Here is a 26914-nt window from a genome sequence, read left to right as displayed (position 1 = left end):
TAAAAATGTTTAAGAAGCTTTATTTAAAATTAAAATGCAGAGCCCCCTGGACCAGTGGCCAGGACCCAGGCAGTGTGAGTGCCGCTGAAAATCAGCTCGCTTGCCGCCTTTGGCACACGTGCCATAGGTTGCCTACCCCTGACTTACACCAACAAGAGAATCCCTCCTGTCAGCATAGGTAGTATCTGTGCTGCAGCACAGCTGTAGCATTTTAAGTGTAGTAGACATACCTAGAAAAAGATCCGAGGTAACTTCTGTTTGAACTATGGCTTATTATGGGCTTAATGTGGAGATTACTTGCTGAAGTTCTCTGGCCTGTGTTATGCTAGACCAATCTATAAATTACTCTTGTTGAAAATTGAAGTGTCAAAGCAACGGTCAGATACACTCCTGGCCATAGCATTTCTCCACATGAGTTCTTTGTAAAAGGCTGAATCAGGTTTCTGTCCATTTTAATAGTGGATTAGCAATGTGAAGAAACTGCAGTGTTTGAACAATTTTTAAGCACTGTGTATTTTTATAAAGCACCATTAAAGTAGGATACAAACTTTTCACAGTCTGACGCTTGCCTTCTATACTGACATTGTCAAATGTCAACTTGATCTCAGTCGAAATGGAGCTGAGTTTCAGTATGAGTTTCATGCTATGCTTGTTGTAGGGCTGACTTTCATGCCTTTGTGACATGAATATATAATTCTGTGGTCCTTTTGTGGTAAGGATTGTGTTGTCTGTGTAGCCATAAATAACGCTGTCACGAGAGAATTCTTGCAGATTAACATGGTACTATCATATGAGTTGTTAGGAAACCAGACAGAAATTTATCACAATTGTAATATAGGATACACTAAAACCGTCCAACCACTAACAGTTTTTGTACCACATACTTGGAGTTGTGTGCACACTTGCTGTATCTCTTCACATCTGAAACATGAACTGCACACAGTATTCCAGATGAGGTCTCACCAGTACCATTATACAAGACACTGGTGAGACCTCATCTGGAATACCGTGTGCAGTTCTGGTCTCCCATATTTAAGAAGGATGAATTCAAACTGGAACAGGTACAGAAAGGGGCTACTAGGATGATCCGAGGAATGGAAAACCTGTCTTATGAAAGGAGACTCGAGGAGCTTGGCTTGTTCAGCCTAACCAAAAGAAGGTTGAGGGGAGATATGATTGCTCTCTATAAATATATCAGAGAGATAAATACTGGAGAGGGAGAGGAATTATTTAAGCTCAGTACCAATGTGGACACAAGAACAAATGGATATAAACTTGCCACCAGGAAGTCTAGACTTGAAATTAGACGAAGGTTTCTAACCATCAGAGGAGTAAAGTTCTGGAATAGCCTTCCAAGGGAAGCAGTGGGGGCAAAAGACCTATCTGGCTTCAAGATTAAACTCAATAAGTTTCTGGAGGAGATGGTATGATGGGATAACATGATTTTGGCAATTAATTGATCTTTAACTATTCATGGTAAATAGGCCCAGTGGCCTGTGATGGGATGTTAGATGGGGTGGGATCTGAGTTACTACAGAGAATTCTTTCCAGCGTATCTGGCTGGTGAATCTTGCCCACATGCTCAGGGTTCAGCTGATCGCCATATTTGGGGTTGGGAAGGAATTTTCCTCCAGGGTAGATTGGAAGAGGCCCTGGAGGGTTTTTGCCTTCCTCTGACACTGTCCTCTGTAGCATGGGGCACAGGTCACTTGCTGGAGGATTCTCTGCACCTTGAAGTCTTTAAACCATGATTTGAGGACTTCAGTAGCTCAGACATAGGTGAGAGGTTTTTCGCAGGAATGGGTGGGTGAGATTCTGTGGCCTGCATTATGCAGGAGGTCAGACTAGATCATAATGGTCCCTTCTGACCTTAATATCTATGACTGTGAAGAGGCAGTGGTTAAATGCCAGTTAATACAAAATATCATTGAACTATGATTGTCTTCCAAATGATGGATAGGAAGCTGGTCAAAATGTAGTGACTTCCCCCATTGTGAAGGAATAAAGACTAACTTAGATTCAAGTTGGGACACAATTGCTTTTCAAATTTATGGTCTTGCCTGTAGAAAAGAAGCATTTATGAAAGCTACTCTAAAATGTTTACGTTCTGATTGTTTTGTCTTGTTCAGCAATTGGATCAGATGGTCTGTGTTGCCAAAGCAGGGAGATAAAGGAATGGCATGGATGCAGAACAACTAAAGGAGTGACTAAAGGTAGCTATAAAATGATTTAAGTATGCATTCTGAAAACAATGAGTTTCTGAAACTTGAGTATCTTTGACTTTCTACCTTGTCAACTATTCTCAGTTTAAGTTGGTTGCATTCAGAATAGTCACTGTGGATCTGGGCTAATGTACACTGGCTCACAGTCTTATACAGATTGAAGACCTTAAGAAGAAATGTACTTTTGCATATTCAAGTTGTTTTACTAATTATCTTACCAGAAAATCCTTCAGTCTTCCTCTTGACGTAACCAAGCTAACTGCTTTGATGAAACTCAAATTTAAATGTTGTATATGTCCTCTTTTTTTTTTTTTTTTTTTTTACTTTATTTTTTTAAGGAAAATATTATTATGAAGTATCCTGTCATGACCAGGGCTTGTGCAGAACTGGGTGGGCCACTATGCAGGCTTCATTGGATTTGGGTGAGTTTTTTCTTCATAAAATAAAAAATTCTGAAGTTCAGCTGGTCTACAGGGGTCAGTGCCATAGAGAGCATATAATCTCCTGCTCCAGTCTTCCAGAGAACAAGTAGAGGGGACATCTGTGGGGATTGCATTGGAGGGAGAGCAAACCCATGGATGTAGAACTCTTTTCATTCAAACACTGCTAAGCAGCCAGGAAGAGATCTGCCTGCAGAGGGGATACACTCTCACTTTCTGTTTCTATTTTCATAGTTGATTAAAATATAGATGAGTAGAGACTGAAAAAAGTCAGCATGCCATCTTAGAGATGGTGTTCGAGGGTGCACCAAGGCAGTGAAAATTATTTAAAAGCAAGTGATGTTCCCTTGCACGATGGAAATCCAAACAGTTGAGTCTGACATGGTTTGAGATGGTAGCAAAAAAGGATCTGTGACCTGCAACTTGAACAGTAACAATGATATTGTTTAACTTGAGTTTAGGCACTGACAAATTTGGCTTTGGCTATGGTGGAACTGGAAAGAAGTCACATAACAAACAGTTTGACAGTTATGGTGAGGTAAGTTTCAATCATTAAGTGGCTAGAAATGTTATTTCTAGTAAATAACATCCATTTTAGAAATTAAAATATTTGTGTTAGCCACATACTGTACCATATGTATAATATAGATTGCTGCTTTAAAGGCCAGGCATTGAATTAAACATAAAAATTCCAGATTTGTGCTATATTATTTACACAAGCATACTGACCCAACAGGCCCACATCTTAAAACTTACAGCTACGTATAAAGTGAAGAAATAGTCTCACCTCCTGGACTTATTTCTGGGGCTTTTCTTTCCATTGTCGTCATTGTCCTGTATGCAACTGATCTCCTTATGGGTATTCACCACCACCACAATGAGGACCTTGTATTGCATTGAGCAGTAATTAAGGAGTTTGTTTCACATTACCTTATTGCTTCACTTACTGCACACTATGTTTGTTTGTTTTTGGTCACACTATATCAATACAATGAAATCAGTCAGACCTAAACCTTTTACATCTTAGCTGTTCAGTTGAGAATTGGATTTTTGTTTCCCATTAAAACTGCTTTTTCCGGTTTCTGTTCTAGTCTTTTTGAAATTGTAGTTAGGCATGCAAGCTTCTGAAGTTATCTGAATTCCTCTGACACAATGTATATGAATCTGAGTAACTCAGCAGAAACCTAATTTTAATAATTATCTTTAATATTATTGGTGAACTGTCCAAAGCTTATGCATTGCAGCTTTTGCAGCTGTTAAAAAAAAAAAAAAAAAAACTTTCTGATTACTAAAATTGAAGTATTTTATAATAACCCAGGGGTTATTGAAGAGGTGCTACGTTAAATATTTTTGGAAGATGTTCAGTGCAATCTCTTGTTTGTACCTGTATAAATTGACATGGAAGTAGGCTTGCATGATTTGTCATAAACTGAGATTGCGTGTCTAATAAATCCATATTTAGTGCACTTCCACTCACACTTGAATCTATTCCAAAAGTATATTTTTGGTTTTATGAACAAACTAATTATGTGAAATCAGACTTTCTTGTAACATTAAGTATGTTAAGATGCCAATTTTGTCTGTTCTAACACACTTATATTTTGAGGAAAAGTGTGCTGTTCAGAGAAGAGTTGTGGGTGTTAAATCAAATTCAAAACAGTATCTGCTTGTGAAGCAGTTTGGGTCAGATAAACTCTGAAGATTAACAATCTGAACACTTTACATTTTATTTTAAAAAAAAAGAAAAACTACTCTAAATCAGTTTGTTCTGTTTTCAATCTGTCTTCCATTGTAGGAATTCACTATGCATGATACAGTTGGGTGCTATCTGGATATAGACAAGGGGCAAATAAAGTTCTCCAAAAATGGTAAGTTCTGATTTATTATTTTTTTTCTTCTTCTTCTTTTGACAGTCTAACTTTTCACCCTAATTGTTTTTACATGTATTATGTTCTCAGGGAAAGACCTTGGCATTGCATTTGAAATCCCACCACATATAAAGAGCCAAGCACTCTTTGCAGCCTGTGTTCTGAAGGTAAGTTATGAATCCGTCACAAATATAATATATATAATCACGTGAGAATTGTTCCAATCCAGTTTTAAATATCCAGTATTGATCATACTCAGTAACTATTCTTTTTATATAAAATCTTATACATTCTTGCCTTGGTTACTATCTCCACCTCATTGGCCACTCTGCTCCTTGCATCTTTTCTATCAGCAATCTGCTGATGAAGTTGTCCTCTCACAGAAATGGAGTACTGTGTGGAAGGGTTAGGGTTTTAACTTTTCTCAGATTTGGTAAACAAATTAGTGTAAGTTTGCATTTTGCAATATTAAAGTAAACATTTAATTCTCTCAGCACTACTGTCTTGTCCACCCACTCTATAACCATTGAGTAACTTAACAGTTAAAAGAATAGCCAAAAATGCTAGCGTATAATGTAGGTGGGAAAATTTGCTAAGAACCTTAACTCTTTCTTTTAAATTCTCAACCCTAATGTTACAACAGTGCATTAGTGTAGCATTCTCCACTGATTATTAAGTTGTAAATGCTGTCAATTATTATGATGTATGTCTAATGTATGAAGTCCCTTCAGTGAAACTTTTCAGGGCAGTCAAAGACTTAGATATGATGCAATCAATTTATGCAGTTTAAAAGGCAGTTCTACTCAATGAGTCAGGCATGGTTAAAATATTGAAGTTCACAAGGGGCTTACGTCATATTAAAATTGGAGACTTTGATTCAGAAGAAAACCGATATCTTAAACACCCCACAAGTAAGAGCCGGAAATAGACAAACGAATCCAAACTCTCCATCAGACGGTTTATGTTCAGCTTTGTTTACAACTCACTTTTGTGAGGTGTGCTTTTTTTAAAAGATTAAAAAGCTTTACTATGTTACTATAGACTTATGGCTGATTCCCACAAATATTTTATGGAAGTGATTATATATAATATAATTTTATCACAATGTCTGAAATGTTTTGTGAAACTATTTATTTATTTATTTATTACTTATTTACTTACTTACTTCAGAATGCTGAATTGAAATTCAATTTTGGTGAAGAAGACTTTAAGTTTCCACCAAAGGATGGATTTATTGCTCTTTGCAAAGCTCCTGATGGAAATGTTCTGAAATCGCAGCACGCAGGTATGTTTTTGGGGGGAAGGATAGTCTGGAGACTAAGTGGGATTTTTCAGAAAGGCTTTGAATTGGCCTAATTGTGCCTATTAAAGACACTTGATGCTTGACCATTGACTTCAGTTGGAGCAGAATTAGGTTAACATGGAGCACTTTTGCAAATCTCACCCTAAGTCTTAACTCTATATAGTCTAATACTTCATGTGAAGTTGGCATTTTTTAGCTATTTAGTCTATGCATATCCAACTCCAATTTATGGGAATTCAACTTAATTATAAAAAGACACCCACTTCAAGGATTAGCAGTTTTTCATTAAAGGATGACCAGTGAATGGTTCATGCTGTATGGGTAATATGAACATTTGTCTTGCTCTGATTTGTTTTTAAGTGGGGAATTACACTTTTAGTACAAAATGTACATCTGGAGGTGAAGATTTCTACTAGCTGCAAATGAGTAAAGTTGGCCATAGCAATGATTTTTTTTTTGTAAATGTAGTAAATAACTCCTTTAAAAGGTGCATTCTCAAGGGTGTGTTTTTTTTGTTTCGTTTTTTGTTTTTGAACTGTCAAGTCTGGAAAATTATTTCTAACAATGAATTTAAAGATGTGAAATTTAACTCTCTCAACTACAAATGTTTTGTTCTCTAGGAAATGCACAAGTGGCTCAAACAAAGAACCTTCCTAATGCTCCAAAAGCATTAATTGTGGAACCATCCAGAGAGTTAGCAGAACAAACTTTGAACAACGTAAAACAATTCAAGAAATACGTTGATAATCCTAAATTAAGGTAACATCTCTTCAAATGTTATCTGCAATCCAGGTAACATTCCAGTTACTTTTGGTCCGTATGGATGATGTCAAAACCTATCCAAATAGGTTGTATGATTTCAGGGTCAGCCTTAAGATTCATGTGCCCCCAAGATGAAGCAGATGGAGACTGGGGCAAATTGTAGAGAGGAAATTAGGGGGATAGTTGCAGCGTCAAGGCTAGATCATCAAACAGTGGATATTTCTTTAGGCCATCTCTACCTGATGTGGTGTGTGTTTGGGGTTTTGCCTTAGGTTGTCAAATGTATGTCTAATGCTCCCTTAAGTTTGAAAAATGGAAGAAAACAAGTAATCACAGTATCATAGAAGTGTAGGTCTAGAAAGGACCTTGCGGTCAAGTGCAACTTCCCTGCACTGAGGCAGGATCAAGTATACCTAGAGACCATTGCTGAGGGGGTGTGTGTGTGTGTGTGTGTTCGTGTTCAGCCTGTTTTTTAAAAACCCCAATTATGGATATTCCACAACCTTTTAGGTAACCTACTCCGATACTTAATTACCCATATAGTTTAGAAACTTTTCCTAGTACCTAGCCTAAATCTCCCAAATTAAGCCCATTTATTTCTTTTCCTAATTTCAGTGGCCCCTGACAACTTTTTGTTGATCTCCTCTGGACTCCCTTCAGTTTGTCCCCATCTCTCTGAAAGGGTGGCACCCCAAATTGGAGACAGTGCTTCAGCTGAGGCCTCACTAGTGCCAAGTAGAGGAGGATAACTACTTCCCATGTCTTACATATGACACTACTATGAATACAACCCAGAATAAGAGACTTTTTCACAGTTGCATCACATTGTGGACTCATTCAGTTTTTTGTTCACTCTAGCCCCCAGATCCTTTCCAAAAGTACCACCACCAACCCAGTTATTCCCCAGGTGATAGTTGTGCATTTAATTTCCACATACATACCCCATCAAGTGTAGTAGTTTGAACTTGTTGAATTCAGACCAATTCCCCAGTTTGTCAAGGTTATTCTGAATTCTAATCCTGTCCTGCAAAGTGCTTGCAACCCCTCCCAGCTTAATGACGTCATAAGCATATTTTCTAAGCAGACTCTCCACTCCATTATCCAAACATTAATGAAAATATTGGATAGACTGATCCCTGTGAAACCCCATTAGATATGCCCTCCCAGTTTGATAGCAAACCATTGATAACTACTCTTTTTTTTGAGTATGGTGTTTCATCCGGTTGTGCACCCACTTTATAGTAACTTCTGATAGACCACGTTTCCTTAACTTGCTTGTGAGAATGTCATGTGGGACTGTATCAGAAGCCTGACTAGTAGATATATCATGATTTTAGTGTTCTTCTCTCTTCCCCTTCCTTTCCCCCCCCCCCTTTCACCCCTCCTCCAATTCACTAGGCCAGTAACCATAGAGAAGGAAATTAGGTTGGTTTGGCATGATTTTGTTTCCAATAAATCCATGCTGACTATTCCTCATAACCTGTTATCGTCTAGGTGCTTACAAAATGTTTAATTTGTTCAGTATGTTTCCAGGTATTAAAGTTAGGCTGACTGGTCTATAATTCCTTGGATCCTCTTTGTTCCTCTTCTTATAGCACCTATCTGTGTTTGCCCTTTTCTAGTCCTCTGTTTCAGCTAGTTCCTTAACTATCCTTGGGTGAATTTCATCAGGTTCTGCCTCTTTAAATATAGATATAATTTACCTAAATGTTCTTTTGACCTGTTCTTTCCTTATTTTTACATGCGTTCCTTCCCCCTTGTTAATATTAATTACATAGAGTAGCTGGCCACCATACTACTACTTAGTGAAGACTAAAGCAAAATAGGCATTAAATACCTCAGCCTTCTTAACATCAATTATTAGCTCTCCTTGTTTTGCTTTTGCAGGTTATTATAGCCCCATTACAAATGAACTAGTACAATAGACCTGTGTTTCTTTTGCTCTAGTGTAATCAGGGCACAAGTCACGTGGTTTATATGTGGATGCTCATTATGGAGGTGGTGTGGTTTTTTGTTAAAGTAGTTTTTTTACCTAAAAAATATTTTGATCAAATGAAGAAACATTAGCAAACTCAAGACTACATTTAAAAAGAGAGCACTGAATTGTAGAGCTAGAAGATTTGATTAGTGTATGTATAGCTCGCTGCATTCATAATTTCTGAGAACATAATTTAACATGTCATAAATTATATAGTGTACGTTTAATCTTATACATATCTTTTGAAAGGATAGGGATGTTTAATGCATTTGTCACTCTTGTAATTTCACATTCCTTTTTTTACATTTTGCTACTGTTTGTTTAATTCCAGAAGTGTGAATTTCAATCACATTCTGGTCTTAAATATGTGCATATGTATTGTAGGTCACAATTTTATCCAGTGCTATTTTTTTTTTCTTGATGCTTAGTTTAAAACAAGTTAGTATTTTTATCAGTCTCTTTAAAAATATGCAGTGTTATAGCTGTCTTTGGTCCCAGGATATTGGAGTTTCAAGGTAGGTAAGGTAATATCTTCTATTGGACCAACTTCTGTTGGTGAAAGAGACAAGCTTTCAAGCTCACACAGAGGTGAAGAAGAGCTCTGGGTAATCTCCTTAAACACAGTTCTCTAGCGTGAGGTACGTATAGATAATGGTGTACAGAATACCAAGCCAGCTGATTAGTTACTCTGTTGGATACGCAAAGGGCCACAGTCTGGAGAATAAGATATGTCTATAACGTACAAATATAAAAGTTTCAAAAACTAAGTTTTTTTTCTACAATTCTGTTTTAGGGAACTCCTAATTATTGGTGGTGTTGCTGCAAGAGATCAACTTTCTATTCTGGAAAATGGTGTAAGTTGTGTTCTTATCACTAACTTAAATTTTATAGTTGTGGTGTTCCACAGCCCAAATTCCCTGACAACGTTGCACTCCATATAGCTTCTGTAAGTCTGATAAAATGAAATGAGTGGTATGTTGCCCAACTACTGTGGTATTCTAGTGTTTTGTTTCCCTCAGACAGAGAAATTGATCAAATTAAGCCAGGTAAGGCAAATAGTTTTTAATTTGTATTAAGGCTGTTAACTTTAGTCATTCAGTTCTGGGGGAGAAGAAGAAGAAGAAGAAAAGAAAAAAAAATTCTCCAAAAACCTAACACAATTCATAGTTGTAGCTGTGTACCCGATTATCTAAATACGTGTACTGCTTTTCAGGAATTGTGTTCTGTCTCTAGATTAGTTTGGAAACTGCATCTATTGGTTTTTCACCAAGAAAGGATCCTAATTTGTCGTCGTCTCCTCCTCCTCCCTGTTTCCCCTGTTTTGGAGGAGATGTGAGGAAGGGTTTCATTACATAAGCTTTACTGTCATGCTGCTGTTGTTTTTACCTATGTAGGCCATGGTAATGCTGGCTTACTGTAACACTAAATAGCTTTTTGCTTTGGGCATTGAGACACATGGGCCTCAAAACATAGAGCCTTAATTGGATGTCTGGAAACTAGCAGAATTAAACCTGGTGGGTGGGGGGAAATACAAACCTTATGTTCTGTAAGAAAAGCAGGTGCATTTATGAGTAAGGTAATTCATAGACCAAGACAAAATCGTATCACCTCCAGCCATAATCCTGTCAGGTCTCCTAAGCTAAGCGGTATTATTCTTGTATGGGATACGTTTAAGGAAAATAAAGGCACTAAAGGAAATGACTGTTTTCTGTCTGTATTGGATCAGAACCTGAGCCCCAGCATGGTGTTAAACATCGTGTTGCTGAAGATACAATCTTTCAGAGCAGTTGTAAAAACCAAGGTCCTAAGCACATACAGTAATTAAAGGTCCTATAGCACGAGGTCGTTATTAGTGTCTTAAAGAAATTCTAACCTTTACTATGTTCTGTCTGCTTTATAGATTTAGTGAAAACTGTCCTTTCACCTCTTCAAACTCAAGAGATTTACAAATTAGAATCCTCTTTCTGGTGCATTCTAATAGATACAATGTCTGACATTTAGTTTACCTAAATATTCTCTGCAGTCTTATTCATTTTTCAGTCTTAAGCTTTTGTTTAGTGTGTCTGTGCTAATCTGCTACTGTTTGACCCCAGAAGTGACTGCAGTTCTTGATATGGGAAACACATCCCATATGTATCTATAAAATGCATTGGAGTACATTTGGCTTTGTGCCTAGAAATAACAGGCTCATTCATTACTCCACTGTGATTCATCCCCTGAACACCATCCATCCTGCTCACTAAACAAGGCTAGGGTCCTGTTGAAAAAAATAGTGTGTGATCATGTAATTAAACTGGTATCATATAATGCATACATACTAGGGGGCCAAATAAGGTTGCACAGGCAGCCTTAATGCTGGCTTTTCTTGCCATTTGGGTACTTGACTTTGCAACCTTTATATTAATTAAAAAAAAAAAAAGGGGGGGGGGGATTTCTATCATGTAGGTTATAAACAGTGTGTTTAAACCCTTAGAGGCCACAGCAGACCTTTTCCACTTAAGCAAATGGAGGACTGGTAGCAGAAGTAGGCCGTTATCCTCTAATGTGGATCAGCCCCTAGAGGCGGATGCAATATCCATTTTATTAATGGGTTTCACAGGTATTTGCTGATAGTGTAGAGACTGAACATTCTTGGGTTCAATTTCAGGCTCTGTAGGAGATTGTGCCCTATTGGCTATAGACCATTCTGCCCTAAAGCTCTCATCTGGCCCTGCAGGGGTTTTGTTTTTTTAATTGGGATTTTTTTTTTTTTTGGCTTGGCCAAATTTTAGATATATTGTTAAAGGAATGGCAAAAATAATTTCACTGATCACAAAGGTGATTCTCCCCCCGCCCCCTTGCAAAATATCAAGTCTCTGCATCAATGCATGGAGGACTTAGAGCTTCTCAGTTAGGTGACTGGAAGATTTTTTTTTCCCTTTCATCAACCTTGTTGTCTGAAACAGTTGAAAGTTTCAGCTACAGTGGTTCCAAAGATATTTAGTGTGAACCAGATATAGTTATAAGTTATAAAGCTAACAGCAACTGAAAACATGGTCTTTTAATGGAAAAGGTTGTGCAACCTTAATCGCAACACTCCGACTCTGCATGGAATTTCCTAAATTTAGTGTTAAGTTTTGACTTGCTAAATGTACTTAAAAAACCTTTTATATTTTATAGGTGGACATAGTTGTGGGAACCCCTGGAAGGTTGGATGACTTGGTGTCAACTGGAAAGCTTAACTTATCTCAAGTTAGATTCCTGGTTCTTGATGAAGCTGTAAGTAAAGAAAAAACTCATATTTAGGTTTATACATTGTGGTATTGCTTGTGAGAACAAAACTTATCTATGGCAATTTGATTTACTGTTAAAAATGAAGTTTTCATTGCCCTAGAGTTAAAGCAATTATGTATGTAAATGCATTCGTGACAGCTCAATATCCTTGTGTTTCAGGGTTAGTTATACGAGTTAGTGTTTGTAAATGCAGCATGCCCCATTCCTGCACTTGCATTGCATCCAAGGTATGGACTGAGCCAGTCATCTCCCTGAAATATGGAGACCATGAGTGGTCACAAGGCTTTCAAACAGCTTCACCTTCAGAAAAACTTAAATGGCTATTCTCAAAAGAAGTCTTTTCACCTTGTAACAGAGGAATCTTACATGGAAGTAGCAGCCTCAAAGGCAGCTTTTAGAGGAACAGCCGTGTTAGTCTGTATTCGCAAAAAGAAAAGGAGTACTTGTGGCACCTTAGAGACTAACCAGCTTTGTGACTCTATAAAGCCCTTGGGTAGAAGCAGCTATCACAAGATTTGATGTAATACGATGTAATGCAAACATTAAAAAAGTACTATGGAAAAATACCTAATTTGCTAACTTTGAAAATACTACCTAGGCTGAATTTATACAACTGCAGTCACAAGTGTCACACTTCTGATTTTAGTTAATCTTCTAAATCTAGCTTTGACACTAATTTGGGTGGTTTGAAGAAAATTAAGATGGACTCTTTTGAGGTGGGTTTTAGGTATTGATTAAGATAAACTAGTTTTTCTTCCTTGTTGGCGTTTAGTTTTTTCCAAAACCTGATTTCACCAGCTCTTGGAATTGTGTGGGCTATTCTGAACTTTTGTTCTAGTCAAAAAGCTACAATTGTGCTGTTTCAGGTTTCCTGATTCAGTTTATTTAAGTAGAGAAAACTTTAAAGTGCAGCAGCTGGTCTAGGGGTTTTGTTGTGTCCACTTTAAATAAACTGGAGTTGTAGGAATTTTTCCCTTTTGGCACTGCTGTCCCAGCCAGACTAGCCCATCTAGCCAGACTAGAGTTTTAAAAGAGCATCAGAGTCTATATCCTAATATTTGTTTGTCTAATTGAGTAAATTAACAAAAGGTATTGTAGCTTCTCTTTTTGATTCCCAATGTAGGATGGCCTTCTTCTCCAAGGTTATTCAGACTTCATAAACAGAATCCACGGTCAAATTCCTCAGATAACTTCAGATGGAAAAAGACTGCAGGTATAATGCTATCTATTATAATCAGCAGTCCTTTTTAACATGTTACAAGTTGTTGAATTTTATCAGTGTGATGCATGTTTTTCTTTTATGGGGTAGTTAATACTTTTGTGTTCACTTTCTTTTATTTGTTTCAACGTTGGTTCACACGTTATTGGGCTCATTACAGGGGTAACTGGGTACAGTTTAATGGCCTGTGATATACTGGCCTACAACTCTCTGAATCTACCTTCCACCATAAGTGGTTACCTACTTTTTTATCTTACTCTAATAGTTTTTTATAGATGATTGTCTGCTAATTAAAGGTATAATGTCGGATTTTTATTTAGAAAGTCAGCAACTTCCTGAAATTACTATTTCTGTTTCTTAGTGTTTACAGAAGATACTCCTGACTTTAATCTGCTGGTCCTTCATGGCTTTCATTTTTTGGCTCAGTTCAAAACTAGCATCTTAAAATTACTCAAGATAACCAACCATTTCAGCCCAACAATGTAAAGGGAAACATACATTTTTACATTATTTAAATATACTCTTACTAAAAGAATGCTTTCAATTTGAAAAGAGAACATTTGTAGGCTAGAAACTACATAGAATGCCATCAAGAGCTGTGTACTTCCTCATTATGAAAATAGTGCATGACCTTTTTAAAAAACAAAACACTAGAACTATAGTCTACTACTTGGTTCTAGATGTAACTCAAATTAGTGGTGATAAAACAACTTTCGTAATCTGCAGTATTACTGTAGGCATTTTCATATGAAAATTATACTTGGAACAGATACATGCCAACCCTAAAAATGTCCACATTCAGAGATCTGTAAAATTGTAAAGTACCCATGTGATGTATAACAATTCTTCAGATATATACACTTCATTTCTGCTCTGTGTTGCCTCTTCTTTAGCTGCCAATAATGCTACTTTTCTTGACCAGGAATGAGTGGGCAGCTGATTTTAGAGAACAATGGAGTAATTATTTCACTTGGCCAGAAAGATCTTCATATGGCTGGTTTCCATCAATCTCTATAGAGTCAGAAGTAGGGAGGCAAAAAGTTCTCTGCATGATACCACACTGTCACCAACCTACAAGATCCTTCTGGATTTTATTCTCTCCACCTAAACTCTTGACCAGTAAAAGTCACCTATTATGGTGTTCATAGCTTTGGTAAAACTTCTTGCCCTAAAGTGTTCGTTTTTTGTGTTTTTTCTTAAGGTTATTGTGTGTTCTGCAACTCTACATTCTTTTGATGTGAAGAAACTATCTGAGAAGATCATGCATTTCCCCACTTGGGTTGACTTAAAAGGAGAGGATTCTGTCCCAGAAACTGTGCACCATGTTGTTGTTCCTGTGAATCCTAAAAATGACAAACAATGGGAAAGGCTTGGCAAGAATCATATCAGGGTAAGTGGTTTGTAGTTGCTTATTATACCACAATAGATGAAACTTAATTTAAAAAAAAAACTTTTTTTACTTTCAGGCTACACAGTGATTTAAACTGCTAGAACCTGAACTTAACCATGTGGGACCAACTGCCACTGTAGCCTGTTGAAATGGCTACATGTATCTGAATATAGAATTTGGGGTATTGATTGTAGTGTGAAGTCCATGTTGTCAACATAATATTGCAGATCTAATAAAACTCAAATTCTGCAAGACTATGGCACTTGCAGTGCCTGAGTCAACTAGGAATCTGGATGAAAGAGACCTGATTGCCAGCAAACTTTAATGAGTTTGAGTTGCAGGGGAAAGCATTATACCTGGGCTTTTTTTGGTATAGTGTTCCATAGCCCAGACATTGTGGCCTGTATTATCTTTCCCCTGTGACTGGTCAGGAGTCTGTAAATAAGTCTTTCTAATGTAGACCTTGCTGTGGTGGTCCATGCCCTTATCAAGACCAACTATCCTAATGGGCTTTACAGATGGAGATTGGCAACTGCAGTGTCAGTTTTGGCTGATTAATTCTAGGCTCTTGTTTTCAGATTGACCAGTTTTGCCTGGCTAAATGAAGCGTATAGGTTTTTTTTTTGGTAATTTTTTTGCTCTTTAAACTATTCATTTGATGGAATTTCAAATAAGGACAGGATGTAGTCCTGAATGGGGCAACCACCCAACACCTCTGACAACGTGACCTTACACACATGCTGTGCAGAGGGGTGACCTTTTGCTCTACCAAATGACATCCTCCATTGAGTGTGAGGCAGGTTGCCATTTGGAGAACAAAATAACATCCTTCATGCAGCAAAAATGCTGGCATGTCGTTCTGGTGCAATCCAGCCCCACTGCAGCACAGGAGTAAGTTTCTCTTCTGAGAGACATGGACAACTGATCTAATTCCCTGATACCCTAAACAAAATAATTACAGAGGCAGTCATCACTCTGTGATCTTATAGCCTCAGAACAGGAGCCCAGGAACTCTGTTTTCCAGCTCCACCACCGGAAGTTCTCAGTAGCTTCTGTGTGTCCAGTCTGCTCTCTAGCTCAGGGCTTTAACTGGGGAGCTTGCACTTTCTTGGATCTACTGGCATTGATTTGTGCTGGAGGAGGCAAACTTGCTCTGAGGAGGCCTCATGTTTCTTTGCCAAAGAAATGACCTCTTCCTTGATGTTTACCTTCATACTTCACAATGCCCCTGCCTGCAGTTATTGGCTAACCTGGGGAACAGGAAACTATTTTCTTGCCCAAGGTTGGATTTGAAGTTTTATAAAGACTCAGTTTCCCTGATTAAAACATCTGACCATCCTTAACCTCACAAGGAGAATGGCTAGACCCCAGCATTTCCAGCCAGAGGCAAATTTTCCTCTTCACAAAACCATTCCAAGGTGACATGGAGAAACCAGGTTCGTTTGGCAAACTTTTTGCAGTGTTTAAATTTAACATATCTGATGAGAACTTATCCTTATTGAGTTGAGGGTAAAGTACTTAATTACTTAAAAACTCACTGAGATTTGAGATAATTCTGTAGCCAATAATCTTTGATTAAGAGAGAATGCGGTAGGTCTTAAACTACCCACTGGAGGGAGTCCATGCATTTGTCAATGCAACTGAAACTTGCTTTTAAAGGTAATTCCATAAATTTACATTATTTCTTTATATAATACTTAGTTTTTCTCAACTTCTTGTTTAGCTTTTTCAGAAAAATTCATTTAGGAAAACAAGCATTTTCCCTTTTGCCCACACATTTCTCCATAACTAGCATACTTATATAATTTTTGAATAGGTTCGTACAAACTCCATAAAAATAAATACTTGGCATTGGTCATCTAAACTTTCCTGTTGCTCTCATGTAGCTGGTTATGGTGGAGATGGGTTTTTTTCTGCCTTGGCTAGAATTAATGTGACTCTCTCAGTATTCAGCTTTCAGGAGAGTTGCTTTAGTAACCTATATGGACTCACTTGCCTCACTTGTTATTACTGACTTCTCTAGTTGAGTATTTTCTCCTGAAGGGCTTTGTTCTGGTTTAAAAATAAACAACGCTGTTTTTTACAATTGGCTTTCTTGTGGTTTTGTTGACTTCTTTTGAATTTTACTCTTTTATATTTAAGTACACTTTTTTTGAAGTATCTTTAACTCCTGAATAATATAAATTTGTAAAAAGAAAAGGAGTACTTGTGGCACCTTAGAGACTAACCAATTTATTTGAGCATGAGCTTTCGTGAGCTACAGCTCACTTCATCAGATGTTCATCAAACATCTGATGAAGTGAGCTGTAGCTCACGAAAGCTCATGCTCAAATAAATTGGTTAGTCTCTAAGGTGCCACAAGTACTCCTTTTTGCGAATACAGGCTAACACGGCTGTTCCTCTGAAACCTGTCATAAATTTGTAACTCTCCCTCAGAATACTGTAGTTTCCCTTTCAGCAGTCAGAGAATCAATGTAGGTTAGAGAAAGGAGCAGGAGATATAATTCTTGCCATGCAATTCATTTGCTCTATGCTCTTGGACTAAGTAAACTGAAACATAGAGGTAAAGCAATATCTATAAAATAAACATTGACACTTATTTTTCTAAATTTCCCAAAATTCAAACTACTTTTGGCCTAGAGATTTTCCTATCTCTAGGAATTCATCTGAAAACTCAGTGCAAAAATTTCACTTCAGATTAAGTTGATAGCAATTAGGGTTGCCAATTTTGGTTGGGCATCTTCCTGGAGGTTTCATCACATGACATAATCTTTAATGAAAGATTTAATCTTTAATTTTTGGAGGTTCCAGCACAATCCTGGAGGGTTGGCAACTCTAACAGCAATACTCCCAATGATTCTATTGGGACAAGAAATTCACCTTTCATGCTTGCTAATGTTAGGCAAGGCCTTCGGAGCAGTGGCTGTCTTGTGTCGTAAACGCCAAATAGATTGTTGGTGTTTAATAAATAAAATGCAAATTGCTGCTACTTTTGCATAGTTTTGAAGGTACTGCTGTAATTAAATAACATGTTTTTTTTTTTTTTCCCCCCTTTCTAGACTGATGAGGTACATGCAAAAGATAATACAAGGCCTGGTGCTAACAGTCCAGGTAATTGAACTTATTCTGAGGTCTTAACAACATTTTGGTATCAGAGCAGTGGTTTTTAAAATAGTATTCTTTAGAACAGGAGAGGGAAAACTATGGCCCATGGGCTGGATCTGGCGCATCAGGGCATTCAGTCTGGCCTGTGGGATTACCAGCCCCATGGCGCAGCAGGACTAAGGCAGGCTCCCTGCCTGCCCTGGCCCCGCACCACTCCCTGATGCAGCCGGCACCATGTCCCTGCCACCCCTTTTGGGGAGCGGGGATAAGAGGGAAGAAGACTCTGTGCACTGCCCTTGCCTGCAGGCACCACCCTCCACAGCTCCCATTGTCCAGGAATGGGGAACCGCAGCCAATGGGAGCTTCGGGGGGTGGTACACATAGGCGAGGGGAGCCCGTGGTGGAGCTGCATGCCCTGCCTCACCCCACCCCCAGGAGCCATTGCCAGACATGCTGGCCACTTCCAGGAGCAATATGGGGCAAGGGTAGGCAGGGAGCGCTCCTTAGTCCCGCTGCATGCTGCTGCTGCTACCCCAGAGCCCTTCTAGGTAAGTGGTGCCAGGCCAAACCCCTCCTGCCTTGAGTACCCTGCTGCACCCCTCCTGCACTCCAACCCCTTGCCCTGAGCCCTTTCCTGCTCACTGTACCCCTTCCCACACCCCTGCCCCAGCCCTACATTCATGGCCCTGCATACAATTTCTCCACCCAGATGTGGCCCTGAGGCCAAAAAGTTTGTCTACCTCTGCTTTAGAAGATATCATGAGGCAGAGTTGGGCTGCATTAAGAGAGAGGCCCTACAAAAAGGTATATCATGTCTCCGCTCCTGGAGTCCAGTGATTAGGTCATAGTCCAATTAAGAAAAAGCTTGAGTTGCTAGTCCTCAAGTTAGCAAAGAAAAGCTTGAAAATGGAATCTGAATGGAATCTGAATATAACTGAGGCAGGGATGTCTGCCGGAGTCTGCAGACAATCTTAGTGGCTGAGAGAAGGTAACTTCCCCGTGCTGAGGAAAGAGAATTCTTCGCCCTTTTCCTTTGGGGCAGGAGGAAGTGAGTGCTGCAAACCTGGCACCCATCCATACTAATACACCTGGTTTCTGTGATAAGTGTTCAAAGCAGCCTTCAGAAAACCATATAGTAATAAACTTAGAAAATAGCATTTTTATAAATGCTTTGAGTGACACACATGTCTTGTTATACTCAGAAATGTGGTCTGAAGCTATTAAAATACTGAAGGGAGAATACGCTGTTCGAGCAATTAAGGAACACAAGATGGATCAAGCAATTATTTTCTGCAGAACTAAAATAGACTGTGATAACATGGAGCAGTACTTTATGCAACAAGGAGGAGGTAATATTTCTACAACTTATTTAATCCATTTTATTGATATCTCATAATTGACTGTGTAGGCTTGAAATAGTCTTTCACTTTTGCTTTAAAGAAATACTAACACTTGAAGATGTTTATATCAAATTGTTTTTTGTTCTTTCAGAATGTTTCAGGTCTTAATTATAAAATTTTCTGAAAGCTGTAACATTAGTTAACCACTAGTTGCTCAGCTGCGTTGATGGCATACTATGATTACCAAACTTTTCTTGGCCTCTTGGCACCCGAGATCCATGTACTGTAAAATGTAAACTTACTTGCCATGTGTCACTTATACTTCCCAAATAATAGCTTAAAATGAACTGTCCTGTAACAAAATAGTACATTACTGTGGTATGTCTGAACTGTATCTTCTGCCTGACATATTTTAAAACCTCTCTTCTCACAGAGGTCATCTTTGTTTGTACAACATCTGAATACTGTCACCATAAGTTTTGGACTTAAACATCTAAATATTTGTAGTATGCTGTTGGTGTGATCATTGAATGTGTGTATATTGTATTCTTTGTTTAATAGAATATTCTAACTTTTTTCAGGCCCAGATAGGAAAGGACATCAGTTCTCATGTGTCTGTCTGCATGGTGACAGAAAACCTCATGAAAGAAAACAAAATTTGGAAAGATTTAAGGTAAAATACAGGCTATTTTTATGGTGCTTCTCTTAGTCTCCATACAAATCTGAACTAGGATGACTGGATGTGGAACTGCAATACTCCCAAACCACTGCAATAAGGGTGTTTATTTCATAATGATGTTTGTGATGCCGGATGGCCTTGTAATCTCTAGATTGAGAGAGCAAAGTGTATCTGCCATTTTGCCCAAACACTTCTCCATTTCATGCTACTCAGAGTTTCAGCGAGGAGTGAACAAGTCCTTCACAGTGCAGTATGGAATGTGGAAAGATTACTACTTTAGTAGCCTACCTACTTACCTAAAAAAACAGAGTCCGGTGGCACCTTAAAGACTGACAGATTTATTTGAGCATAAGCTTTCGTGGGTAAAAACGTCACTTCTTCAGATGTGGATACAGACTAACACAGCTACCCCCTGCTACTTACCTGAAGTTGTAAGCAAATAGTTTGCTCCTATGAACATGGGATAGGGCTCGTAATGTCATATGTGGTGTCTAATTAATAGAATAAGCCATGCTTTAAGGTGTATGACCAGTCTTCCAATTTTAGGAGCATCCACATTAAAATGGCTCATCAAGCCAGAGGCCCAGGATGTAATTGTTCACTATTGTCTAAACTCTTGTGACATGTTACTGTAATTGATTGTGTAGCTTCTAAAGACTAGGACCAATTAAATTTTTTTAAAGGAACCTAATGTTAGGCTAAATAAATCACCCAGCTCTCAAAGAATTCTCTATTTAAAGGCCCTTGAAGTGAGTATGAGGTGAGGGTGGGAGAAATTTAAAAACAAACTGTAGTGGGTTTAACTATGAATTCAATTTTTCCTTAGAAGGGAGATGTCAGATTCTTGATCTGCACCGATGTAGCTGCTAGAGGAATTGATATCCGTGGTGTTCCTTATGGTAAGAAGTCTAAATATGATTAACACCTGAATTTTAGCTATGGAACTCTGTAAGGATTTTCTTAAGTATTTGAATATGTAAGCCAAGTATATAATAACTACACTGAGAACTTTACGGTTACAAAATCAAGCATTCGAATATTAGGAAGTTCATGGGCAATCTTAATTTGGCCATCTTGTGTGTGTATGTATGTGTTATGTTGCTGTCTGTAACTACATAATCACTTTTTTTTTTTTCCCCTCCCTCCCCTCCAGAAAACAGTCTTATACTGTGAAGTGTTGAGCAACCTTAACTATAGGTGTTGCTACCTGAGCTGGTTATAATTTTTGGGGCAGGGCGGTTTGAAACAAGAAAAATAAAATTTTTAAAATATCATTTGTTAAAGGTAACTTTCATGTCAACAATTGTTTTGTTACTCTGTAAAACTGTTTTTTATATGCATGGAAAAAGGGATTACAGCAGAGTTGAGGCAGAATAAATTAACAATATGTATGATTACTAGAAGTAATTAGTACAACCTGGGTTGTATGCTCCCGCTATGAAGTGTCATACTCCTATATGTGGTAACATCCACTTCTTTTTAAAATGCAGTTATCAATGTCACACTCCCTGATGAAAAGCAAAACTACGTTCATCGAATTGGGAGAGTAGGCAGAGCTGAAAGGTATGTTGGAACCTTCATCAGTCTTATGAGGTTTGTTTAATGCTTCAAATGCACTTTAGAAATATTTATTTAAGTACTTCTTTCAAACATTTCAGAATGGGTTTGGCGATTTCCCTCGTGGCAACAGAAAAAGAGAAGGTAATTCTAATCCAAAAGCAGAGGCACTGGGTGGAACAAAAGTTGTTTTGAGTAAAGTTTTTATTGTGGCTGATACCTAACTTAATCTCTTGCTTTGGAAAACACCAGTTTGTTTGTACCCTTAATTTTGGTTTAGTGCATCTGCTCCTTGCATCTTTAACTGAGCATTGTAGTTCTTACACTGGATTTAATGAAAATAATAAATGCATTGTTTTTGTGTGGCATATTTTTCACTTCTTGTCTAGGTGTGGTATCACGTTTGTAGTAGCCGTGGAAAGGGTTGCTATAATACCAGGCTGAAGGAAGATGGAGGTTGCACTATATGGTACAATGAGATGCAGGTAATCTTTCATTTGTGTTTTTTTTTTTTCAAAAATAACACCTATTTATTTAAAAGGGGAAAAAATAGCTGATACTAGTTTTTCAAGGATTGAGGAATGTGCATTATCGGTCTAGTCTAGTTTTAATTGAAGTATAGATCATGTTGTCTTCATCCATGAGATTTTGAAACTTTTAAAAATAGTTTTATTTAAACTGAAAAATGTGGTGGTTGGGAATACGTATCTCATTTTAATCTACAAATTCTGAAATTCATTTTGATTATTATCCTGTTGATGATAAATATCCAAGAACTTTTTTTTTTTCTAGCCTCTTAGTTTTGGCACTGACTTATGTCCAGTGTTTTCACGGATAAAATAACTGACTCCATTATGCTAAGATATTACTAGTGAATGTTTTAATTACATCTTAACTGTCCTGTTTAAAAATGATGATTCAAAGTAGAAAGCAGAATGTCTCACTCTTATGGTCTAGTCAAATAGACTGGTGACTATTAGTTTGCATGTCCGTTTCAAGAATGTAATATCACCTCATACAATAATTCCCAATCAAATTTTGATAACTTAAAGTGCAGCTGATTTATGCTGCTATTGCACAGACTGATAGGAATCTTATATTCTCATCTTGCATTCAGAATCTGCATGTTGTTCTGGATATGTATTTTATCACCTTCCTAACGACATGCTGTGGACTGTTATAAAATGGGATTAAAAATCTGTATTCTTGTCAGCAAGTTAAGGAAGTATGGGCTGGATGAATGCACTATAAGGTGGGTAGAAAGCTGGCTAGATTGTTGGGCTCAACGGGTAGTGATCAATGGCTCCATGTCTAGTTGGCAGCCGGTATCAAGTGGAGTGCCCCAAGGGTCAGTCCTGGGGCCGGTTTTGTTCAATATCTTCATAAATGATCTGGAGGATGGTGTGGATTGCACTCTCAGCAAATTTGCGGATGATACTAAACTGGGAGGAGTGGTAGATACGCTGGAGGGGAGGGATAGGATACAGAGGGACCTAGACAAATTGGAGGATTGGGCCAAAAGAAATCTGAGGAGGTTCAATAAGGATAAGTGCAGGGTCCTGCACTTAGGATGGAAGAATCCAATGCACCGCTACAGACTAGGGGCCGAATGGCTAGGCAGCAGTTCTGCGGAAAAGGACCTAGGGGTGACAGTGGACGAGAAGCTGGATATGAGTCAGCAGTGTGCCCTTGTTGCCAAGAAGGCCAATGGTATTTTGGGATGTATAAGTAGGGGCATAGCGAGCAGATCGAGGGACGTGATCGTTCCCCTCTATTTGACATTGGTGAGGCCTCATCTGGAGTACTGTGTCCAGTTTTGGGCCCCACACTACAAGAAGGATGTGGATAAATTGGAGAGAGTCCAGCGAAGGGCAACAAAAATGATTAGGGGTCTAGAACACATGACTTATGAGGAGAGGCTGAGGGAGCTGGGATTGTTTAGCCTGCAGAAGAGAAGAATGAGGGGGGATTTGACAGCTGCTTTCAACTACCTGAAAGGGGGTTCCAAAGAGGATGGCTCTAGACTGTTCTCAATGGTAGCAGATGACAGAACGAGGAGTAATGGTCTCAAGTTGCAGTGGGGGAGGTTTAGATTGGATATTAGGAAAAACTTTTTCACTAAGAGGGTGGTGAAACACTGGAATGCGTTACCTAGGGAGGTGGTAGAATCTCCTTCCTTAGAGGTTTTTAAGGTCAGGCTTGACAAAGCCCTGGCTGGGATGATTTAACTGGGAATTGGTCCTGCTTCGAGCAGGGGGTTGGACTAGATGACCTTCAGGGGTCCCTTCCAACCCTGATATTCTATGATTCTATGATCTGATATTGTTTAATCCATTTCATTTACTAAGATAAAGTATCTTTATATCTGTCATTCCTCTTAACCTGAGAATATCACTTTTATACAAATACAGATTTTTTGAATGGGATACGTCACATATGAAATTGCTGGAAATTCATGGCAACTTGCACTTGTGAAATATAATACCTTTTATGTAATAAAATAAGCAGTTAGGTTCAGCCAACAAGTTATTCTGTGTGGGTCGGCCCCATTAAAGTTAGGGAAGAGGTTCTCAAACTGGGCATCGTGACTCCTCGGGGGGTTGCAAGGGGGTTACATGGGGGTCATGAGCTGTCAGCTCCATGGGGCTGATAGCCCCAAGCTCCAATTAAATTACCTCCCCTCCACATTTTAATTTATAAGTGGGGAGTCACGATCAGAGGCTTACTGTGTGAAAGGGGTCTCCAGTATAAAAAGTTTGAAAACCACTGCAGTAGGGGCACTCTTTGGATGTAGGGGATCTGCCCATAGAGAGTTATGGCTATTCTGGGATGTATTAAAAGGAGTGTCCATATGTAAGACACAAGAGGTAGTAATTCCCCTTTCCCCACCATTGGTGGGGCCTCAGCTGGAGTACTGTGTCCACTTTTTGGGCACCACTTTTTAAAAAACATGTAGACAAATTGGAGAGAGTTCAGAGAGCAACAAAAATAAGAGGTTTAAAAAACATGACCTGCAAGCAATGGTTGAAAACATGACTTTGGGGGACAGAAGTCTTCAAATAATGTAAAAGTTTGTTATAAAGAAAACAGCTGATCACTGCTCTGTTTATATGTCCACTGAGAGTAGAACAAGAACTAATCAGCTTCGTTTGTAACAAGGGAAATTTAGGTTGGATATTAGAAGGGGGGGCGTTAAATGTAAGGATAGTTAAGCAATTTAACAGGTTACCTGGAAAGGTGGTAGAATTCCTGTCACTGGAGGCTTTTAAGAACAGGTTAGACAAATGCAGCTGTCAGGGATTGTCTAGAGATATACTTAATCGTGCCTTAGGAAGAGGGGAGAGAACCACAGAAGTGGAGGGCTCGACGGAACTCAAGAGGTCATAGAGTCCAAGCTAGTAAGCATGCATGCACTTCTGAGCCTTTATTCCTTTCAGGGCAAACTCTGTTCTTGAATGTATGCCACTCCAGTTGGAACCACTGAATGTAATCACTGGTTTAGAACAATATAATACTATCTTCTGGTTCAGAAATGGAAGAATCTTTAAGACTGAATTATTTTTTCTTTCTTAGTTGCTGGGTGAGATTGAAGAGCACCTGAATTGTACTATTTCCCAAGTTGAGCCAGATATAAAAGTACCAGTGGATGACTTCGATGGGAAAGTTACATATGGACAAAGAAGGGCTGCAGGCGGTAAGCAACTAATTAGTGTTCGCTAGTCTAGTAATACGTTCAGTCTGTTAGTGGAAAGAGTGACTTAATAACAATAAATTGACAATGATCCCTATCCTAGGACTTTTAATTTTATATAACCACTTTTTATGTAACCTTTTGGAAGAGCCCATGTCACTAAACAAAGCATCCATGATTATTTTCACTCCACCCTCCATATCTGACTGACTGTCTGTGATACATGGCAGGCCATCAAATGTAACATCCCTCTGGGTTATACAGGATCCTGTTTTTTCAAAATATAAATTTATATAAAAATGTGGCTGCATGCACATAAGCACGTGGATTCTTTCCAGGCAGTTGAAAGCATGGTTATGTATTTATGGCCCTGAGCATGTGTTTAACCATCACATAAATGCAGTTAAATAAACTGACCTTCTAAACTCTCATGTTTATGAAAGGTATTTTAATTGGTTTTTGTCTAGATAATTACAGTTTGTTTCTAGCTTACCTGCAACAGATAGGATTTACTGTGTGTGGTGAGGGCTTCAAGTTTGCCAGTAGCAAGTTAGTAAGGCTGGAATAACTAACTTTCTGAACAATTGCAACTGAACCTAAGTACTGCGGACAAGTTATTTCAAGCATGTCCTTTATAGTGTGGTTCTTTTTTGGCAGGTGGAACCTATAAAGGCCATGTGGATATTTTGGCACCTACAGTACAAGAGTTGGCTGCCCTTGAAAAGGAGGCTCAGACATCTTTCTTACATCTTGGCTACCTTCCTAACCAGCTGTTCAGAATGTTTTGATTGTGCCACACTTTAGGCAAGACTTGAATAATTAAAAAAAGCTCCACATTGAAAATACTATAATCTTGTGCTGCCTCTCAGCAGCAGTATTTACTATAACTCTAAAAATAAGACCCTGTTCTTGCATGTCAAGCAACCCTGTTCAAGAATGTAGACTCCCATGTTTTAGCTGTTTAAATGCTGACCTAATAAAAGAGAACTAATCTAAAACTGAGTGTTTTTTATATTTTTCCATCACCCCAAATTGAGTGAGAATGTTAAATATCTTTCTCATAAATATAAAATGATTTGTCCTGGTATTATTTTGTCAGATTAAATTCAGTTTTGAATCACATAGCCAACCTTGACCAAAACTTTGTTCACTTGTGCTGTTCTTTTGTTTTTCCTTTTTTGTTTTGTTTTTTTTAAAAGGACTAGAACACAGGATTTTTAATGCATGTTATAACAAACATTTGACTTTTCACAAAGTACATAGTTTTAAAATAACTATTGTGGGAGAAATCCAGCAAGTTTCTTTTAAATATCTTAGAAGTTAGAGGCTCTGACTTGTATCTACAAAACCATGGAACTTAGATCCTCTGAAATCATCCTGCTTTGCTTAAGTATTGCAGAATATTGAGTCTTCTGATATTTAGTATATGTAATCCAAAGTTTGTTGGGAAAAGGTAATGAACACTTGAATTCATTTGGCTAAATGGAAGTTCCTGGGACCAGCATTCATAAGCATTACAAGCGACAGTCTTCATCCTGCAGACCTTATAAATGGTAATAGTTGAAGGCGCTAGTAGGGAGGTTTTTGAATACCCCTCCGATATCTCTGTGGCTATCCTCTTTTTATAGTCACTATAAATTGCATTCGTATGCATTTAGGTAATGTCTGTCTAATGTCATTTCATTTAAAAGTTTGGATTTCTTCGATTTTGTGGCTTCAGGTAAAAATCTTAATGTTACTTTAAAATTATTTTCAGCAGCTTAACAAACCAATTGCTGTTTTAACACTTAAAAATATCCAAGGCTACAGGAAGTGTCTGATATTGTATGTGTAGGGGCATGTGTGAGAGTTGTTGTCCTGTTTCCCTGAATATCCTCTCCATTCTTGTGAGCAGAAAACATATTTCAAGAACTGGAGTAGTGTGCCTGCTTTCCAGAATGGAGGAAATGGCCCAATGTGCATCGGGATGAGAACCCAGCTGCCTAGGTTTTTAAGTTGTCCCACTGGGAAATATGAAGTAGCCTCTACGTTGAAAAATGTTGGGGGGGAGCCCACCTGGGAGAGGGAAGAGAACTAGTTATTTTGTC

The 26914-nt window shown here is 38.3% G+C and overlaps 1 protein-coding gene across 3 annotated transcripts in view; it reads left to right on the top strand.

Moving 5' to 3' along the window:
* The window catches only part of DDX1 (DEAD-box helicase 1), a 35456-nt gene extending 9631 nt beyond the window's left edge, over positions 1-25825 (top strand). For all 3 annotated transcript variants that reach the window (XM_048845541.2, XM_048845542.2, XM_048845543.2), the window contains 20 exons: positions 2130-2213; positions 2561-2644; positions 3124-3200; positions 4458-4530; positions 4621-4697; positions 5701-5815; positions 6454-6592; positions 9367-9427; positions 11733-11831; positions 12970-13059; positions 14267-14455; positions 17515-17566; positions 18763-18909; positions 19482-19573; positions 20406-20478; positions 21070-21142; positions 21238-21280; positions 21526-21621; positions 24710-24830; positions 25485-25825. In XM_048845541.2, the coding sequence (XP_048701498.1) occupies positions 2130-2213; positions 2561-2644; positions 3124-3200; positions 4458-4530; positions 4621-4697; positions 5701-5815; positions 6454-6592; positions 9367-9427; positions 11733-11831; positions 12970-13059; positions 14267-14455; positions 17515-17566; positions 18763-18909; positions 19482-19573; positions 20406-20478; positions 21070-21142; positions 21238-21280; positions 21526-21621; positions 24710-24830; positions 25485-25615 (1916 nt within the window). In that variant the 3' untranslated portion in view covers positions 25616-25825. The remainder of the gene's footprint in view (positions 1-2129; positions 2214-2560; positions 2645-3123; positions 3201-4457; positions 4531-4620; positions 4698-5700; positions 5816-6453; positions 6593-9366; positions 9428-11732; positions 11832-12969; positions 13060-14266; positions 14456-17514; positions 17567-18762; positions 18910-19481; positions 19574-20405; positions 20479-21069; positions 21143-21237; positions 21281-21525; positions 21622-24709; positions 24831-25484) is intronic.
* Positions 25826-26914: the final 1089 nt, after the last annotated feature.

The sequence above is a fragment of the Caretta caretta genome, chromosome 3 (genome assembly GCF_965140235.1).
Source record: "Caretta caretta isolate rCarCar2 chromosome 3, rCarCar1.hap1, whole genome shotgun sequence".
Lineage (NCBI taxonomy): Eukaryota > Metazoa > Chordata > Testudines > Cheloniidae > Caretta > Caretta caretta.
Note: the sequence above shows the minus strand (reverse complement) of the source record. Positions and strands in the feature narration are given on the sequence as shown.